Source organism: Gobio gobio (assembly GCF_949357685.1).
Source record: "Gobio gobio genome assembly, chromosome: 4".
Classification (NCBI taxonomy): Eukaryota; Metazoa; Chordata; class Actinopteri; order Cypriniformes; family Gobionidae; genus Gobio; species Gobio gobio.
In genome coordinates this window covers 33,857,510-33,878,951 of record NC_137100.1, presented here as the reverse complement: position 1 = coordinate 33,878,951, position 21,442 = coordinate 33,857,510, and the positions used below count along the sequence as shown (strand labels likewise).

The 21,442-nt window shown below is 39.0% G+C and overlaps 1 protein-coding gene across 1 annotated transcript in view; it reads right to left on the bottom strand.

The window, feature by feature from the left end:
• antxr2a (ANTXR cell adhesion molecule 2a) overlaps window positions 1–21,442 on the bottom strand; it is a 55,527-nt gene that overhangs the window by 17,148 nt on the left and 16,937 nt on the right. Inside the window, exons 13-16 of the mRNA XM_079814054.1 lie at window positions 18,881–18,928; window positions 18,238–18,330; window positions 16,600–16,767; window positions 16,335–16,415 (exon numbers count right to left, since the gene is read on the bottom strand). Of these exons, the coding sequence (XP_079670180.1) occupies window positions 16,335–16,415; window positions 16,600–16,767; window positions 18,238–18,330; window positions 18,881–18,928 (390 nt within the window). The remainder of the gene's footprint in view (window positions 1–16,334; window positions 16,416–16,599; window positions 16,768–18,237; window positions 18,331–18,880; window positions 18,929–21,442) is intronic.

The window sequence follows — 21,442 nt, the reverse complement described above, 5'->3', positions numbered from 1 at the left end:
TGATAGTAAAAATAATTGTAACTTGACAACCAAATCCACATATTAAAATATTTGAAGGATCATGTGACACTGAAGACTGGAGTAATGATGCTGAAAATTCTGCTTTGCCATCATAGGAATACATTACATTTTATAATACTAAAATAGAAAGGTTATTTTAAATTGTAATATTATGTCACATCATTACTGTTTTAATCTATTTGTGATCAAATAAATGCAGCCTTGATGAGCATAAGAGCATAAGTGTTGCATGATATATCTGTACTTGAAACTTGTCACGATACTCAGTTGTTTAAAACTGTAGGATTCCTCAATTTATTTGTACCGGTACTTTAATAATAAACGCCATATGTCCTTTGTTGTGCTGTGTGTAGCGATCTGCTTCAACTTCCTGCAGGCAAAATGGGCATGCCAAAATGTATCCTCTCATATAAGCTGGTATGTAAATACATCCGCGCAGCACTCATTGACACTTTAGAGCAATAAAGAAACATTTGAGCAAATGGGATGTTTGATGTTAAGAAAAAAAGTTGGTGCTCGCACTCTCTGACATATACTTGAAGCATGTGAAGTCCACCCAAAGAATGTGATGATTTGCAAAAATGTATCAATTCACACACACATACACGATCAGGCATAACATGAGGTGAAGTGATTCACACTGATTATCTCTTAATCACGGCACCTGTTAGTGGGTGGGATATATTAGGCAGCAAGTGAACATTTTGTCCTCAAAGGAAAAATGGGCAAGTGTAAGGATTTGAGTGAGTTTGACAAGGGCCAAATTGTGATGGCTAGATGACTGGGTCAGAGCATCTCCAAAACTGCAGCTCTTGTTGGGTGTTCCCGGTCTGCAGTGGTCAGTATCTATCAAAAGTGCTCCAAGGAAGGAACTGTGGTGAACCGGTGACAGGGTGATGGGCGGCCAAGGCTCATTGATGCACGTGGGGAGTGAAGGCTGGTCCGTGTGGTCCGATCAAACATACAAGCTACTGTAGCTCAGATTGCTCACGAAGTCAATGCTGGTTCTGATAGAAAGGTGTCATAGCCACAGACAAGTCCGGGCGCCCATGCTGACCCCTGTCCACCGCCGAAAGCGTCAACAGTTGGCACGAGAGTATTAGAACTGGACCATGGAGCAATGGGAAAAGGTGGCCTGGTCTGATGAATCACATTTTCTTTTACATTATGTGGATGGCCGGGTGCGTCGCTTACTTGGGGAACACATGGCACCAGGATGCACTATGGGAGGAAGGCAAGCCGGCACAGGCAGTGTGATGCTTTGGGCAATGTTCTGCTAGGAAACCATGGGTCCTGCCATCCATGTGGATGTTACTTAGACACGTACCACCTACCTAAGCATTGTTGCAGACCATGTACACCCTTTCATTGAAATGGTATTCCCTGGTGGCTGTGGCCTCTTTTAGCAGGATGATGCGCCCAGCCACAAGCAAAAAATGGTTCAGGAATGGTTTGAAGAGCCCAACAATGAGTTTGAGGTGTTGACTTGGCCTCCAAATTTCCCAGATTTCAATCCAATCGAGGATCTGTGGGATGTGCTGAACAAACAAGTCCGATCCATGGAGTCCCCACCTTGCAACTTACAGGACTTAAAGGATCTGCTGCTAACATCTTGGTGCCATATACCACAGCATACCTTCGGGGGGCTAGTAGAGTCCATACCTCGACGGCTCAAGGGCTGTTTTGGCAGCAAAACGGGACAAACACAATATTAGGAAGGTGGTCATAATGTTATGCCTGATCGGTGTATACTGTGTATACGGTGTATACGGTGTATAAAACAAAAAAACATGTAAAAAATTGTAGCGACCCCAAACTTCTTAAAGGTACTGTATCTACTTTATTCTGAAGCTTATCACAACTTCTGCACTTAAACACTAACTCAAGGATGTGATTTGTCTTAAAGGGATGTGATTTGTTTTTATAAGGTGTTTGAAGCAATACAAACGCTTTGTGCGTAAACTTCAGATCCAGACAAAGTATGAATCACATGTCATGTTGTGAGTCCTTCCAAATTGCCTTTCTGAAAGAGCTTGTTGGCACTTTGTATGGCTAATGTTGCTAAAGCTACCTTTGCCTCTGCTTATTTTCACTGATGCTGCCCTCAAAGGCTATCAGAATTATCGGAAATAGTGAGAAATTGCACATTCATTGCATTAATTTATTTATTTGAATTTATTTATTATTTTATCCAACCATGCTCACCGTCTGCGAAATTCATAAATGTGCATTTATTTTGCACAGTAGTACAATCCGATGACAAATGACTGAAAATATAGGGCTGAACACCAGTGAACACAACTGACAGTTTCTGACATTTTCAGAGATTGTCCTGTTTTGTAGTTGCCGGTATGCCGGAGCATGAGCTCTTGAAGCTCCGCCCTCTTCTTGAAACAGGGCGGGAGCACCAGCTCATTTCCATTTAAAGGGACACACACAAAAACGGCACGTTTTTACTCACCCCAATTTTAACAGGCTATAAAACATGATCTGTGGGGTATTTTGAGCTAAAACTTCACTTACACACTCTGGGGACATCAGAGACATCCTGTAAATACTATCTGCTCAAATTAGTATACAAAGGTATAAATAAGGTATAAATAATGTATAATTTTGGAAACATCTGCAAGATTGTTATCTGTACAGCAAAACGGACCAGGTATCATAACAAATAATATCAATATCAAATATCTTATCAAATTATAACCAACAAGTGAGATGCAGGAAGAAAAGGTCTTGTGCCCTGAGAGAAAGAGGCTCTAGCACAGCTCTGTGCCCACTGTATCAGGAGGAGGAGTGGCTTTTCAGCTATGCAGATGCCATAATAATGAGCGCCCAGGCTGGACGTATTGTGACTGCGTGTGAGAGCATGTTTTTCTGTCTTGGGCAGAGGAGTCAGCCTGTTTCCCAGTCATTCTCTTTAAATGAGGTTTGCAAATGCTATTGAATTGGCTAAAAGCAAACAAGGGGTTGGGGGGAGTGTGTGCGCTCTTCCCCTTTGATGGTCCGACCAGTGACAGCATTCAAGGCTGAGTATGTGTGTTAGCAAAGGACAGGCCCTGTGGATGAGTGTGGGTATATTTGGAGGGGGGTGGGACTGGCTATTAAATGGAGGATGACAGGGAGTAATTATTCTAATGCGCTACTTTGCAGTGTGGCTGGGTTAAGGTGTCAGCTGCGAGTCATTAGGCCTGACATGCGCTGGATAGCGACGAGACAGCTGTCTCCCTCCCAGGTGGGCTGACCCACACCACTGCCACCACGCTAACCGGCCACCATCAGGGTGCCTCTAGAACCGGTTACCTCTTCAATTTTACTGCCCTAACACTCGTTAACTTCAGAGGGGAAAACATTAGTAGAAAGAATTTCAATTCCTAGCAGGTCAAAAAGACAAAGAAAAAAAGTTGGTGAAATAAAATGAATTATTCATTTTTGTTATTTTGCCAAACGGACCAGGAATAAGTCATCCCATCAGAGCAGAACCAAACAGTTTTTCGTTACATCGTTCATTTGCCCACGCTGTCTTCTGCAGCTGTTTTAGTAAATTATTCAAATCAGGTCACAGTACAAATACACCCAAAAAAGCAATTTAACCAGTGCAATTCCCCAGTTTGTAAATTAGATTTTGAAGGTCAAAAAAAGTGCATCCGTTCATTCTAAAAGTACTCCACACTGCTCCGGAGGGTTAATAAAGGCCTTCTGAAGCGTCAAAGGGATGTGTGTTTTTGTAAGAAAAATATTTAAATCTTTATAGCCTTAAATAACTAGCTTCCTGCAGACAAGTTGACTTGCGCTAAAAGAGTAACCCCTGATGCGGGGAAAAATAGCTGTGTTAGTGATACTGGCCTTCATTCATAAAAAGATGCCATTAAACAAGTATTTAAAATATACTGTATTTAGGTTTTAAAAAATATTAAAAACAGAAGTGTTTATAATCACGGTTTTCGCAAGTTACTTTTATTAATCAATTGACAGCAATAATAAATATGATTTATTTGTATATTTTCTGATTCTGGAGATTCAGTGCCCCCGAGCCAAGCCTTGGATGGCAAAGACAGAATTAGTGCTAATATATGCAACCATAACAAAGAGCAGAACTTTTCCATATCCTTATGTTACAGAGGATCATATCAACCCATACCCGATGGCCTTACTTATGAAAAGTCATGAGTCTGTGCATATGTACCTCAGAGCAAAGTTCACAGAAAAGACGTACGAAGGCAAAACACTGTTAACCTAACCAAAATGAGACCACATCCCAAAGACAGAGATGAAAACAGAAGCCGAAATGTTCACAGAAAACGTTTCTGCTCTTCTCCATATTCTCTTTATTTGAACTTATCAATATAAAGTAAAATGTATGTGAAAGTAGGGTCTGCGTAGTATATTTTTGCATGATTTTTAACCGTTTTATTTTCAATACATTTTGTGTTAAAAAAATCCTCAGAAATCATTCAAGAAAATCCTGAATTCCCGTTCTGTTTTCAGAGTCAGATCTTGTGTCAGATTATTGTGCAAAGTTATAATATCAAAATATAGGCTTATCAGGGAGAAGTACCGCTTCATTTTTCTTTTCTTTTTTTCTTTAGAAGTCAAAGCCTGAGTCCAATCAAATCCAATCCTTTACAGATCTGAACAAGAACAGATCACACAAAATACAACTGCTTCATATTAAGGATCACCACTTGTTTTTTTCCAATGTAAAATCTGAATACTGAAGCAAAACCAGTTGAGAACCACTTCATGTAAATTCACCAACAAATACCAAGATCAAACCTAAAGTCAGACTTCCTGCACGGCTGTTGAACAATGTGCTATTAAAACATCATGTGAAAATCTCTCAGCCCTTAAAGGGATAGTTCACCCAAAAATGAAAATTCTGTCATTTTTTCTCCCTCAAGTTGTTCCAAACCTGTATGCGTTTCTTTGTTCTGCTGCACACAAAAGAAGATATTTGGAAGAATGTTTGTAACCAAGCAGATAGAGCAACTATTGACTACCATAGTAGGGGGAAAAATACTATGGTAGTTAATGGTTGCTCTCTCTGCTTGGTTACAAACATTCTTCCAAATATCTTCTTTTTTGTTCAGCAGAACAAAGAAACTCATACAGGTTTGGAACAATTTGAGGGTGAGTAAATGATGACAGAATTTTCATTTTTGGGTGAAGTATCCCTTTAAATATCCTGAGACAAAAGTGTCAATATGACACAATGATGGTATTACTCACATGCAGGCCAAAGTGAACATCCATTATACCAAACAAATTGTACCTCATGATTCCACTGGGTCTAAAACCAGAAACACACAAGACCTTCTGCTTCTAATCAGGACAACCAGTGGAGGCCAAATACACGCAAAAACACATATGTTGGGTTTTCATGTTTTATGGGGACTTTCCATTTTTATACTGTACAAACTGTATCTTCTATCCCCTACCCCTTCCCATCACAGAAAGCCTTCTGCATTTTTACATTTTCAAAAAACATCAGTTAGTGTTATTCATAAGCTGTTTTCCTCATGGGGACCAAAAAATGTCCCCACAAGGACAAGGATTTCACATATATTATATTATATATTGTCCCCATTTTGTAGGGTATACCTGAACCACACAAACACATACATATTTGTTTCACTATATTAGTGAGGACATTGCATAGACATTGATTTTCAAGGTAAATTATATTTTCTATCGCATAACCCATCATAGAAACGTGCAAAACACCAGATTTAAATAAAAACATGTTTTGGCTGATTTATAAGCCTTTTCAACTAGTGAGTGAGTATCAGTAAAATGTTCTCATAATATTTCACTATATAAGTGAGGACATTTGGCCCTCACAAGCATAGCCAAACCTGTACACACAAACACACATGCACACACACACATGCACACACTTCCTCCCGAGTACCTGCCTTTCATTAGATCTTCACATCAGATTTCTAGAGATCACCACATGTCATCAATGTCTTGATAGTTCCTCCCTATCCTGGTGACCACAGTTTATGTCTTAATTAGTGCTACTGTCACTACTGAAAAATACAATCAAAAAGACAGCTTGTGAATTCCTTCGTCGTAGTGATTCTATTAAATCACACCGTCTAGCCAAACATGGGATTTCAGTGGTGACAAAATTCAACACATACCGTTAAAATCTTGCGTTTTAACACTATTAAAATGTAAAAATGTATGCATGGGAACAAAATGAGATGCATACTGAGATTTCTACTGTGTAAAGCATTCGTGTTGGACAGATAGATGGGTAAAATATTCAAAATTTCTTGTTGTAGGAAATTTATGCGGCTGCCACTTCGGAAGGGTTTGGGCCATCTGATGGGTTAAAACTATTAAGACCACAAGAGCAGTTCTGCATCTGTGCACACAAAAATCGGGATTCAGAACTACTTAAATGCATTTGTTTTGAGACCCATAGATACATATCCAGATTATTGTGATCAAAACAAAGGAAAATAAACAAGCCATTTCCCATAGATATGATCTCTTTATGTCGAAATCTCTCTACTGCAACAAACCCAGAGTCCTTCGTTTCTACTTGATTTGATGATATATGATATGATGTATGGGACAGAATGACCTATAACTCATTAAGGTTGACATCATCATTAAACATACTATGTTAGATTATAAACTGTTATGATGATCTATTATGATGATGAATGTCATATGGATTGTGATTCACATTTCTTTAATTTTGATAAAGCGTGAGCTCGGCGAACAGAAGTTTTGGAATGACACTAGAGAACAGAAGCATGACTTTTTGATTTAGTTTTTTGAGGGCACTAGCTTTCCTCCTCTGAGAGAATGTTTGACTGACAGGACGGAACAAATACATAAATGAATAAACCAATTTTTTTTCAACAGCTGCACAATAATTGTCACATCTGTGTCCTTTCTTCCAATCAATTATGAACCACAAGTTGTAATTTATTTATGGCCAATTCAGGCTCCAGTGATGAAATGTTAAAGACGCTCCAAACGCAAAGTGATATAGGGATGCCAAACTTGCCATCTTAAAAAATACATCTGCTCAAAATTACATGCTGCATTGCATCAGACCTGTAAGAAAGTGACTTTCTGCCCAAATTGAAGGACCATGAGTCTTATCTATAATATGATGTGATACAAGATCTAGGGGGAGATCCCGGGGTGCCGTTTCACAGCGTCTAGCCAAAAACAGAGTTTCAGTGGTGACAAAAATCAAGCCATACCGTTAAAATCTTGTGTTTTAACACTATTAAAATCATGATTTTATGAGCACAATTAATTACTGTCTAATAAAGATTAGAACTGCATTTAATATTGCTTGGGCCATCGGTTTAAAATAAAGAGGTCTCCCAAATTTGCATATTAAAACTAATTAGCATAATCAAGCCGCTGAAATCCCATGCATGGTATTCAAAAAGCTGAAAATGTGCAGCACAAGCTCAAATGATCCATTGTGTATTATACGCCTTATATACAGTTTATAAAATCTAAAAATTTGATATTTTCAATATTTAATTAAATTAATTAAATTAAAATGTGTGTCTCTTTTTCATTTTAATAAGTGTTGAATTGAATTACACATTTGAATGGTACCGTTCTCAATTACTTCTTCTATTATCATACTGTATTTTAATATGACCATAGACCAAAGTGACCATAAATATCCAAATGCGCATATTTAAATATCTTGCAAACGAACCACTAAAAGAAATTTCCACAAACTGCTTTTCAAACAGTCATGCACTGTATTCATCACTTTAAATATTCAAATTGATCAGACGAGGGAAGGAGTGAATTACAATACATTACCGATTCCCTGTATGATTTCCATAGGTCTGTCACACTTAAGGAGAAAAATCAATGCGACAAAGCTGCCCAGGGAATGTCTGACACTAACAGTAATGCTGCTTAATTAAAGCCAAGATTCCAGCTCTCATTGCAACGGGCTTTGATTTTAATAGACGATGAAGAAATGGCCCGCACATTGACGCGAGCACATTTGTAGCCAGTCTGGCCAAGGGAAAAAGAACACACACACACACACACACAAACGCGGCAGGACATCAGCTCGGATTGAATCAGGGGGTTAAGGGGAAGTACACAGAAGCTTGCGCCTGTGTTAAACAGTCTGCTAAAGGGGGCAGGTACCAGCCCACCCAGCTAATCAGCAGAATGTGCTCCGATACAGGAGGAAAGGGATTTCTGAGCACATGCCTCTGTCACATACATCAGTAATATAAAAACCTCTGTAGGCTAAAACACTTGACCTCAATATGGAAATAAATGAAATGCAAACAGAAAGGAGGGAAAAATATGATTGTTAATGGATTGCATTTTATTATACTCGGATCAAGCCTTCAATACAGAAAGAAAGTTTTACGTCAAATTAAGCCATGCTGAAAGCTTATAAAAAGGATTGAAAGCATAACGAGAAATCATAACAGACAAAAATGGTTTAAATGTTGTTGTTTTTTTAATATTTGCTTTTTCCAATTTAAATCATGTTAAAAAAAAAGTTTTATATTGCAAAAATTTACATTTTCCGTGTTTTTTTTTTATTATTATTCAAACATTTTGAAGTGAATGGAAATGTATTTGCACTGCTGAGGATTAAAAGATGAGACTAATGTCAATTTAATAGTGCTTAATGTACTGGAGACAATGGCTAGAGCCCCATCAAATAAGGAAAACGCTATCTATCTACATTTGTGGACATGTTAGTTCCTTTCCAAACCCATCCAGTGCATACACTACTCCAACCCAAGAGCTCTGTCATGCTTTTTGGCACCCACCCGTTCCCCCACCCCCAACCCCCACTTTCTAGTTCCCAGTGCCACCCTCCAAACCAGCTCATTGAGGTCCCCAACCTAATCCTGTTACCAGGAGGTCTGGCTGTTTGAGGAGGCTCATAGATTAACACGGCAGACATTGTCGAATTTACGACCAGCCTCATGGACATCTGCCCTACTTTCTGCACTACACATAACCCATCCACCCCCCCCCCCATCCCCTCCAAAAAAAAACAAAAAAAAAACAGAGAGAGAGAGAGACCTGGTTCAAAGAGCAAGGGGCCATTTCATGAAATCGGCAAGCCAGTCATTGTTAAAGCTGTCATTTCTCCTCTGGGGCCGGTGCGCTTTAACTGAACTGTCAGCCTTCTACTTAATGCTTGTTAAGGATAACAGGCCAGTCTGCTGATAGCACTAATGAGGACCAGAAAAAAGACACAAGCATGTTTAAAGGATGCACACCGATTGTCATAACAATATGCCGTAATGGCTACAAAAATCAGCTACTCAAGGAAAATTATGAAGATGTGAAGATTTACAGCAGATGGCGAAAGACTCATACTTCTATAAATATGTAAATGTTTTGTTATGCGGTCAGCCCTCCGCTTCCATAAACAAGTGCTTTCCTTTGCTTTATTATTTGTGACGCTCTGATTTAATTCCAATTACACCATTAATTAGAAATCTTGTGCCCTCTGATCTAGGGGATGTTTCAACTTAATAACATTTGCCAGGTTTTATTTGTTCACAGAAACGGGTGCTTGCTCGTATCTGTTCACAGAACAGAAAGTGTTTGTTTTTTTCTCCAAGAGGCAAAAAAATGTATCTGTATTTGCCTATGATAACACAATCAGAGAGAGATTAAATCATTCAATTCTATTAAACACTCTTATCTCCTGTCATTTGTCTTGAGACGTGAGCGCACAATTTGTGTTCTTGTTTAATCAGCACATTGATTATATGAAATCTGCATATCAATAGGATACATCACAAAAGGATTTAAATGCAGCTAAAAAACAATTTTGCCTTAAAGCTCAAGTCCGTCATTTCTGCACTCAGCATCCCTAACTGGAATTGCAGAAGTAATAATTGTTCAATCAGATTAAACAGCCTCAAACTCACACCACTGGCTGAGCCAATGTTGTTGTGCTGAGCAGGTCGGGATGATAAAAGAAACCCATAATCACTATAATAAATAAATAAATAAATAAAATAAAAAAGAGTGCCATCACTGCAAAAACAAAATAAAAATCACTATCTTAGTCTTTTTTTCAGAGATTTAAAAATATTTAATTTTGAAGTTTTTCCCCACTCATTTATGCTTAAAACACAAAAACACTTACCGGTATTTGGAAACTGGTAATATAAATAAACTTAATTCAAGATATATTACTTCGAAAACAAGTCATACACAGATTTGCTTATTAAAAATAATCTTATTTGAAGAATATTTAGATATTTATAAAAAAAGAGCACAAAATAAATGCAAAATGCTATTTTTTTATTATTATATTTTGATAAAGAGCAACAGTGTTTGCGCATTTTAGGGAAATGAGCCTACAAATGGCTTAGTCTCTAGAATAGAAGAAAGTATTTTAACACTGCACAAAATCTCATAAAGGAGCTTGAAAGGCAACACAGATATTGCATATCTAAATGATGCTGCTTCTACCTAGTGCCAAGCAAACCACATTTTCTGAGGGTTGTTGAAGCTCAGCTCAGTTCTGCTCATTAGGCAGTTGTCCCTCACTACAGCAGCCAGACCCACTTCATACTGGCCTTGCTAGTTCATTAGGACACTGTTCGCTCTCTTGGCTCCCGGGGTAAAACACAAACAGTTCGCGGTCTGCCGCTCTGCACCATAATCCAGTCATGAGACTGGGCTCTTAAACACTATTGCGGCTAAGCCTGGCCATGTGTGTCTCCGACCTGAGGGACCCGGCCCACCAGCCTAGAGCCTTAATTTTCTCCACTCTCTCCCTTGTTCTCACTCTCTCCTTCGTGCTCTACCCCGTCGCTATTTCTCCATGCCAGCATTTCCTCCCTCTCTTCCTCTCTCCTGCTTCTATAATGGCATTCTTCAAGAGCTGGCCCCGCCGTGCCGCCCGCTTGCAGTCTCTTAATTAAAATGCTCCCACCGCTCTGTTTATGTGACCGATGACTGTTAAATTAAGATGCTGTCACACTGGGCCGCAACAGTACATTTTTATTTATTTATTTTTGCCGGGGAAAGTTCCGCCACGAGCACCCGGCCTCGGGACTGCGAGCTGACATGTTTCCTTTGTCTGAGGTCGGAATTTACACCATTTAAAAATACACTCCACCTCATTACAGCACTGCCCTAAGGAAGCAAGCAGTCGGCATGGGCTAATAAGGTATGTGTTATACAGAGAATGATTTTAATAGGGTTTAATGTATGCAGAGGCTACGCTAAAGTGACATTATACGTCTTGAACAATGCTTTCTGGGATGTGGGGGCTGCAATCTGCAAATCTTGTGTGTGCACCATGCCTGTATTACACATTGAGCTTTCCTTGGATTCAAAACATCTGACAGTATCGGCTCAGCCTGAGTAAGAGAGTGTGGGAGTTGAAACCAGAGAGAAAATGAGGATTGATTTGAGGATAAAAAAAAAAGATCCTGCTGAACGACGTCTTGAAAATGAATATTGTAAAACCAACCTATCTATAATCACCATCAGTTATCATCTTTACTCCCATACCACCCCCGAAGCCTCTAGTATGGAAACAAAAGCAATAAAAAAGACTTTGTTTTTTCTCCATATAATATAAGTCAATGAAGTACAAATCAACACTGTACCCCACTGACTTTCATTGTATGGAGACATTTTTTTAACTATCTTCCTTTGTGTTCCACAGAACAAAGTCATAGAGGTTTGGAACGACAATGATGACAGAATGGTCACTTTTGGGTCAACTTTCACTCAAATTTGAAACAACCCCAAACAAATACTTCAAATGGTGCCCTACTTTGGAGGGAAAAGTACGTAGTCTTTTGGGCATGTAGTCAGCATGGAAAAATGGCGAATTTTTATAGGACAACACACTTGACTAAAGTTCACTTCATATTTACCCATTTAATATACACTACAGTTCAAAAGTTTGGGGTCAATTATTTTTTTAAGAAATTAATACTTTAACAAGGATGCATTACATTTACCAAAGTGACATTTGTAATGATACAAATAAGATTTCATTTAAAAATAAATGCTGTTCTTTTGAACTTTCTATTCATCAAAGAATCCTGAAAAAATGTATGATGGTTTCCACAAAAATATTAAGCAGCACTTAACTGTTTTCTATGTTGATTATGAGAAATGTTTGTAACACTTCAGTTTAGGGTCCAAATCTCACTATTAACTAGTTGCTTATTAGCATGCATATTACTAGGATATTGGCTGTTTATTAGTACTTATAAAGCACATATAAATGCCTTATTCTGCATGACCATATTCTACATCCCTTAATCCTACCCACTGCCCTAAACTTAACAACTACCTTACTAACTATTAATAAGGAGTTTATTGAGGCAAAAGAGGTCCTGACTCTCTGTGGTCATTAAAAATCCCAGGATGTCCTTCGATAAAGAGTAGGGGTGTAACCCCGGCATCCTGGCCAAATTTGCCCATTGGCCCCTGTCCATCATGGCCTCCTAATCATCCCCATATACAGATTGGCTTCATCACTCTGTCTCCTCTCCACCAATCAGCTGGTGTGTGGTGGGCGTTCTGGCGCAATATGGCTGCCGTCGCATCATCCAGGTGGATGCTGCACATTGGTGGTGGTTGAGGAGAATCCCCCTTCTATATGTAAAGCGCTTTGAGTGCCTAGAAAAGCGCTATATAAATGTAACAAATTAATTAATTAATTAAAAAAAAAGTTGTAATTAATGGTTAATTAATAGTGAGAATTGGACCCTAAACTAAAGCGTGACAGAAATTTTCTTGAGCATCAAATCAGGATATTATAATGATTTCTGAAGGATCATGAGACACTGAAGACTGAAGTAATGATGCTGAAAAATCAGCTTTGCCATCACATTAATACAATACATTTTAAAATACATTAAAATAGAAAGGTTATATACAATTTTAATAATTTATCACAATGTTTCTATTTTTTGACTGAATTTTTGATCAAACAAATGCACCCCTTGGTGGGCATAAGAAACTGCTTTCTCACTGACCCCAGACGTTTGAATGGTAGAGTATATGATGATGGCGTCTCAATCAGCTCTTTAGTTCAGTAGTCAGGGCACTGATCAGGGAATCAGTCAATGGGCTGACTCCCCGATCAGTGCCCTGACTACTGAACTAGGGAGCTGATTGAGACGCACCCGATGACAACATTGTGATTTTTGGGTGAACTATCCCTTTAAGACTCACAGCAGCAGGAGAAACAAAAGCCTTTTCTTTCTCCCAACTCGATTTTGCCTTTGAGTGGCAGCTCTCTGGGGTTAATGTATGTTAATGTATCATTTATAAAGGTGCTTATTAGTGTGTTTTGCAGACTGCTGCTTTGTAAAACAATACCAAGCCCTGCCGAGACTGTTAGTTAGAGATGGGAGCGAGAAAGAGAGAGAAACACATAGGCGGGCAGGCCTTCGTTCAAAAGAGCCCCCGCCAGTAATAGGCCAGCCCTTGACGCGCTGCCACCTTCTCTACCTGCTGTCCCCTGCCGCTCTTTCCGGAAACTTGACGGCAGATGTTGCAGCACTAAGCTGGCTCTGAAGTGCCTCTCTGGCTCCCCGGTCTCCCTAACAACACAGTCAAACCACATTAGATCTCTTTATTTGTGCCCCAGGCAAGTTCGGCAGTGCAGCTGTGTCCACCCTCCGCTCTACCTTTGGTGTTGGAGCCCCTCAGGCGGTAAATGGGAGAGCAGAAAGTGTTCAGGCTGTCTTGAAAAAACTACATCTGCTGACAATCCAGCAGTCTGTCTGTGGGCGGAGTGGGGGGACGGACCGGGAGGGGTCTCCGAGCTGAACAGATGTCTGCGACAACCTGCTTCCTTACACCTGTATGAGTCCTCGTAACCCCACGGATCCAACGCTGAAAAATTCATGACCCCGGAGGGTTCCTGTCGGGCATCAAAGCCCCCCCTCTCTCTAGCCGAGCGTACGCGGCCCACCTTGGCTCTGGCGAGGGACTCCTCAGGCTTTGATAGCTCATGCCTGCACCAAGTGCACTTGATCAAGGGCTTGAAAGTCTGCACGATCGAGCTGTGGCCTCACTGAAGTGTGCCAGGGTCCCGCTTGGAGGCCCCAGACCCTCATCTCAGATGTATTGAGAGTTACAAAGGTTTTAACAGTTCTTTTGAAGAAAGTAAAACAGAACAAGTGGCTCGAGCGTGACTGGGATATTTCAGCTAATGGGAGCACTAGCACCGCGGATGCGATGAGGACTTCTTCAAGATGAAACAATCCCAAACAAATGCTTCAAACTGTGCACTACTTTGGAAAAAAAAAATGTAACTGTAGTGCGCACGTAGTCAGCACAGACTTGTGAAGCCTGTTTACTTCAGTGCTAATTTTGTCTCACAAGAGGATGATCCACAAGTTCACTTCATATTTAATATACGTACACTACTGTTCAAAATATTGGGGTCACTTTTATTCACCAAGGATGCATTAAATTGATTAAAAGTGACAATTATAATGTTGCATAAAATTTCTATTTCAAATAATTTCTAGTCTTTTGAACTTTGTATTTATCAAACTATCCTAAGAAAATATTCCTCAAAAATATTAAGCACTACTACTACTACAACATTAGAAAAAGCTGAACATTGAGCTTTGCCATCACAGGAATAAATTATATATACTGTATATATATATATATAAATTGATGTTTGTTTAAAATACATTAAAATAGAGAAGTTAATTGTAATTGTGAATGAACTTCATAATATTACTATTTTATATGCTTTTTTTATCAAATAAATGCAGCCTTGGTGAGCATAAGAGACTTCTTTGAGCATAATAAACTTTTCAACAGTTGTGTAATCCAGTGATGGGATCATGGGAATAACGGCGTTATAGACAAACGGCGTTACTAACGGAATTATTTTTTTCAGTAACGAGTAATCAAACAAATGACTGTTTCTCCCGTTACAACGCCGTTAGCGTTACTGAGAATAAAATGCGCCTTTACTATAATTGAGCTCACTGAAGCGGTTTTCATCCGAACAGGCTCTCTGTCAGTCGGACCTGCAACATTTTTTTTTCTACGGTTGGTGTGTTTGTGGTTTGTGTGTGTGTGTGCGGGCGTGCGTGCGTGCATGCCATGCGTGTTGGGGGGTGGGTGGGGTGGTACACATAACTGATGATGACTGGTGGGTGGGAGACAAGGTTGAGGTTGATAGGTTGAGTTCACACACACACACACACACACACACCTATGACACACACACACACACACACACACACACACGCATATGCATAGTCACACACACCAATGACCAGGAGGAGTCAGAGCGATGGCAAGTCCAACGACTTCAAAGGTAGCTTTCGCAAACTGGAAGTATAAGCACTACTTTTCCCCCATTAAGGTGAAAGGTAAGAATGTTTATGTAACGTGCAACTTATGCCCAGGAAGAAAGAGTCTCTCCAAGTCGGTGGCAAGTAATTCTAATCTAATGAAGCACCTCACGTCATCACATGCCACCACAAAATGAGTGGCTAAAAACCCAGGTGAAAACGTGAGCTCCACTACCAAAGGAGTAGTATAGTACTGATAATATTTACACCATATTTACACTATAGTAGGTCTACTGATAATATTTACAATAATGTATTAAATTTTTCATAGTTGTCTCTCACATTGTCCCACAGCAACATTACAATAGTGTACATTAATGTAAAATGTTTTATAATAATAATTTATTCTATTTAGTGTCCAATTAATTCATTTAACATAATTAATATTGGGGGCATCCAAGTTATTTGACATATTTGAACATTTGGGGGAAAAAAAGTAACACAGTAGTTACTTTCCCTGGTAATTACTTACTTTTATAATGATGTAACTCAGTTACTAACTCAGTTACTATTTGTAAGAAGTAACTAGTAACTATAACTAATTACTTTTTTAAAGTAACGTGCCCAACACTGGTGTAATCTATACAACGATGAAAACAAAACGGCACATTCTGTTCTTAAATGTAATCCCTCTAAATGTTGTTTTTGCACATTTATAGGACTTTTTGTGCACATATATTACTGCATTACAAAAGTTACAAAAGAGGAAGTGTCTGCAATACAAGATCATGACAGTCACATCCTGTTATGAGTCCCTGCAGCTGAGGTTTACGAAACTTGCACACATTTAATACAACACACAAACACACACTCCTGAACACTCCTAGCCCCTGAACTGTTACACTACACACTGACACCCCATGCTTTATGTACAACTTTGGATTGGCTCTACTTTGGTAGTACGTAAGAGTGATAAATCATGTTTGCATTTTGTATTGGGGCAAACCATCTGTGGCTTACCTTATCTGCGGTAGTTGGGCGCATGAGTGAGACTCGGTCATATTGCCGCCGCAGAAGAGCCCGCAGAGCCTCAAGGCGGCCCTATAATGAAACAAGAAATATCAAGATGTGGCCTTAGCTTGGTTTCATTTTCACTCATCTCAAGCAAAGGGTTCAAACATTATAGAGTGACACTTTCAGGTAGACTTAGACTAAAATTCTAAATAAGGAAAGGCATGTGAAGGAGAGATGGTTATGGCCTCTATTGCAACAGGACGTGACTCACCCTGATTGGAGTATACCACTTGGATTCAGATTGATGGTATGTGGGTGGCGGTGCAGTTGGCTTTTTGATCATAGGTTTTTCGGTCTCCTCTTCTATTGATATCACTGCATTCTTGGCTTTCTCTAGCCGTGCACCCTCCTCTGTGGACCCTTTCTCTCCCCAACGGACCTATAGAGATATTTGAACAAGAAAATATATATTATATTATATTATATAAAGTATACATACAAATATATACAATAAAGTACTTTTTCTTAGTTATCGGGTACTCATGCCTGCCTCTTATCGGAAAAGGCTTAATTAAAACTGCACTCCTCAAGCTGTAGGTTAAGTCACATCAATATAGAACAGCTTTTCTACAGCGTCTCTGGACATTTCAATCTGCAACAACTCTGAATTAATAAAACATTCTTTGCATCCCATGTTTCCCTCGTCACATGTCAGCATGTGTTTTAGGTAAAGAGGAAGTAGGTAAACCTCCTCCCCAGGTCCAGAGATAGCTTTAGAAATGGAGATAGGTTGTCTGGATGAATGAAAGCTTTCAAAACATTAAAGATAGTTGTGCCTCAGTAAGCCCTGAGCCCTCATATTCCCTAGCACACTCATGGGAAAAGTTAGTAGAAGCGGTTACCGAAGATTTCAGAAGAAACTTCAGTGATGTCTTCTTTACATGGGAGACTGGAGGAGGAGTGGCTGAGCATGAAACAAATATCTCTTTTAAAACCAGCTTTGAGATGGATACAGTGTTAAGTAGCACATTTCATCTGAACAAAAGTCGAATGACAGAATGGAAGTCAGCAAGAGGAATTCATCTCGTCACAGCAGTTCTCAATCCTTTAGTGTCAACATGACTTAAGACAGCGGGACATCATGGAGGCCGAACTGGCAGGCCCCTGTCACGTCAAAACCATCAGACAGGGGCTGTGCTACATTTAAAGAGATTTCTATCAGAAACTTTGAGGTGTGCTGAGCTTGACATCACAGACACAGTGGCTTTCTTACAGGAAGAAGTGCAAATGCACTTGTGTGGATCAAAAGAGAACAATATGCTTCCTCTTAAACATTTCAGACTACATTTTGCCTGTTAGTCCCATATTTGTTTCTACACCAATGAATCCAAGTGATGCAAAGACTGGAATGTGACTAGGGATGCGCTGATATTTATATTCATGTTATATCCGATAACCCATGAATGGCTTATATTAAAATGACAGAAATCTCTAATGTCAGAGGATAACAGATATGGTCGGTATCAATATATAGTGCATGTGACCCCAATCAAAGCACTTTAAAATCACTCTGCTCCATTTTCCATTTTCTGCTAAACTATCAATCCACGGTCACTGGTAAGAGAGAGCCAAACAAAACAAGAATGGTCCCACTTGCTCCAGCCTCCATGCAAATTTACACACACCCTAGTATTGTATCCTAGTATTATGCAAATTGTCCAAAAAAGAAACACGTTGACATATCAACACATGACTTAATAAACATACAAATTGTTATTAATGTCAGGCAGGTCATGAACACTCATCACAGAGAGTGGTGGTAGACAACTGGAAAATTATGACATCAAAACCTTTTCTGTCATCAGGGGGCTGCACATCATTATAGGTGTCATTAAAATGTAAAGTTCACCTCCATGCGTTTGATTCCACCAGCTCCTCTTCCCCCGTAGTAAGATGCATCCACAGTTGGCCACTTCTTCTTGGGTTCTTCTGGCTCTGGTATCTGAAGAAATAAATATGGACAGAAAAAAATAAAATTGACCCTCCAAGCCTCAAAGAATTATATGCATTGCAAATACAAGAGCAGATATGCAAATTGTGATTTTATGTACACTACTGTTAAAAAAAACAAAACAAAAATAATTAAAAACATTAAAAACAGAAATATTGTCAAATATTAATTCAATTTAAAATGATTTAATTTTAAAATGTAAATTATTCCTGTGATGGCAAAGCTGAATTTATCATCATCATTACTCCAGTCTTCAGTGTCTCATGATCCTTCAGATATCATTCTAATATGCTTATTTGCTGCTCAATAAACATTTCTCATTATCTAATTTATCAATGTTAAAAACAGTTAATATTAATATTTTTGTGGAAACCATTATACATTTTTTTTCAGGATTCCTTGATGAATTAAAAAAAAGTACTGACCCAAAACTGTATATTTTACACTTTTAAAAATAATAAATTCAAATGAACAGTAGATACAAATTTTTGTATTTTATAATATAATTATATTTATATTTTATTCAAAAAAAGAATCTTACAGGTGGAGGTGGTGGAGGAGGTCTTTGAGCGGGTGGGTCTTTAATAACCTTAGAAGAGAGGACAGAAATGAAAATTAAATTGAGCAAAGTTAGTTATCACTGTCTAAGGATGTGATTCACAATTGAACAACTGGAGCCTGGCACTACCACAATTGATTACAGGGGTCTGCTTGTAAACTAACGCTGTAGGCCCCTGGTGCAAAATAAAGAAAGCCCAAAAATCAACTTGTTGACAGTGGAGTCTTTGGGGTGAGCATGGTGGTCCGTTTATCTCTTAATTAATTGGATGAGGTTCAATCCCCTGCAATCCCCCAATCATAAAGTCCTGAGGAATTAATTAGCTGCAATGAAATGCAGAAGGGAAACTTGGGCTTCACTCCAGGTCGATCCCCAGTGCAAAGGAGAGGAGCATTAACAGGATGAGATGTCTTCCTGTAGCACTTTCTGTGACTGCTTATCTGTTATGAGAAACACTATGCTGGATTCAGCAGGTGACTTCTCTCACAGACAAGACGTCTTCCTCACTGGAAATGTCTTTGGCATTCTCTGACTCTGGTGTTGTCAGATTAGTGACTGCTCAGCAAACTGCTTATCAACTGCACTGTCACATCTAACCAGTCTTGGATGTGATGGGTAAATGTGTTAATAGACAAAAGTGATTTTGGGTCATGTTAAAAGGGCAAAATACAGCAATGTAATGGCTACTTATGTCATTTGAAAAGCTCAGCGTACTTGAGCCTCTGTAACACAGAATAAACTCCAACAATCTAGTTAAAACGCCTTGGATGTGACCATGTTTCACCTGTCAACCATGTAACCCCTTCCATTGCAGATGCTTTCCAAAATGGAAGCAAGCCTTGTCTCATTAAACATGAAAGATGCATACAGTGCCATTGCAGGTTAAGCATTTACTAAATTAGTTTTCAGGAAAAAATGCCTTTTAATCATCACATATCATGGGCAGAACAGCTGTTTCATTCACATTAAAGTGCACTGATACCATTTCACCATTGTTACCATTATAATGATGGAAAATTATCAATTAGAGTTAATTAATTGCTCTTTGACTCATAACTGACTGTTGGAAAATCCAGTCCTATCCGTCCGTGGGGCCCCAGTGTGTGATGATTAACATAACTTTAGACAGAACCTTGTGCTAAAGGATTAGCTTTTTTTTTTTTTTACAGAGTAATTAAAGAGCAGATTTATATTTGCCAGACATATTGTGGGATAAATAAGGCATTACACAAATGACATGCTGGGCAGTTAGGTTCTCAAACTACCTGACAGACAGATGTGAAGCCGGGACAACCCTTTAAATGTGGTTCAGGCGATGAAGAGCTGATAATTAAATCCAAAATGTCAGTGTACTTAGCCATCTGACACTCGCACGAGGGGCTAAGAACTAGTGGCACAGCTGTGGAATCAACCAATCAGAGTCCAGCGGTGCAACGTTCCCATATGGCTTTCGGGATAATTGTCCAATTGGAGTTTATAATCTGTCCATTTCACCCCTCTGAACACACTGTTGTGTCAAGCTGTTTTCCAGGCTTAACATGATCATGGACAAGTAGCAGGTAGCATATTTGCAAATGAAAATTAACCATTTTCATTAACATAAAATTAACCTGTTTGCAGTAAAACAACAATTTAATGACCTAAGAATGCATTATCAAAGCATAATTAAACAGATGCCTTTATCCAACGGTAACAATATTATTTCATACTGTATATATTACGACACATAAATTTTATATATATAAGCAAAACTTATATTTTTAGATTTTCCACTGTATTCAATACAATGGTATTTGCGGAGGACATGGAAGTGTGGCCGTGGATAATAATGTGTGCGTTTCAGAGTTGGGGGTGGAGGGGATGAGGTGCTTCTGTATTTCTCTGATTGCTGAAAACTGGCAAGGCTGAGTTTAAATATTAACAAAGCACACATGGCCCTTCTCTTGTGCCGGGGTCCCTGATGGAGAGGAACAGCAGCTCCTCCACCAAGACAAATAGGGCCGAGTCCAGACATGCTGCGGGGGGTTTACATTTTAATGCCTTTGTTGGTTTTCCAAAATATGCTTCCATCTCATCCTGGAATGGCTCCCACCAGGTTCTCAAAGAGAGGTGGCGCATATCATTTGGTTGTGTGCAGTGACACTGATTGCCATAGCGATACTCGCCAGCTTCACAAATTCTAGATATTTTGTGCATTAGAGTGCATTACAGCCTGAGAAGAGTTGCTGCTTTTTCATCAAAATTATTATTAAGTATTAAGTATAGGAGAGTGAACTTTGCTTGATTTTTAGTCTGCAGCCAAATGTCACCAAAAAAGATTATAATCACAGAACCAATAGGAAAAAACAGTAACACTTTACAATAAGGTTGTATTAGTTAACATTAGTTAATGCATTAGTTAACATGAACTAACCATGAACAACACCTCTGTTCAGCATTAGTTAATCTTTGTTAACGTTAATTAATAAAAATACAGCTGTTCATGGTTTGTTCATGTTAGTTCACAGTGCATTAACTAATGTTAACAAGATTTTAATAATGCAT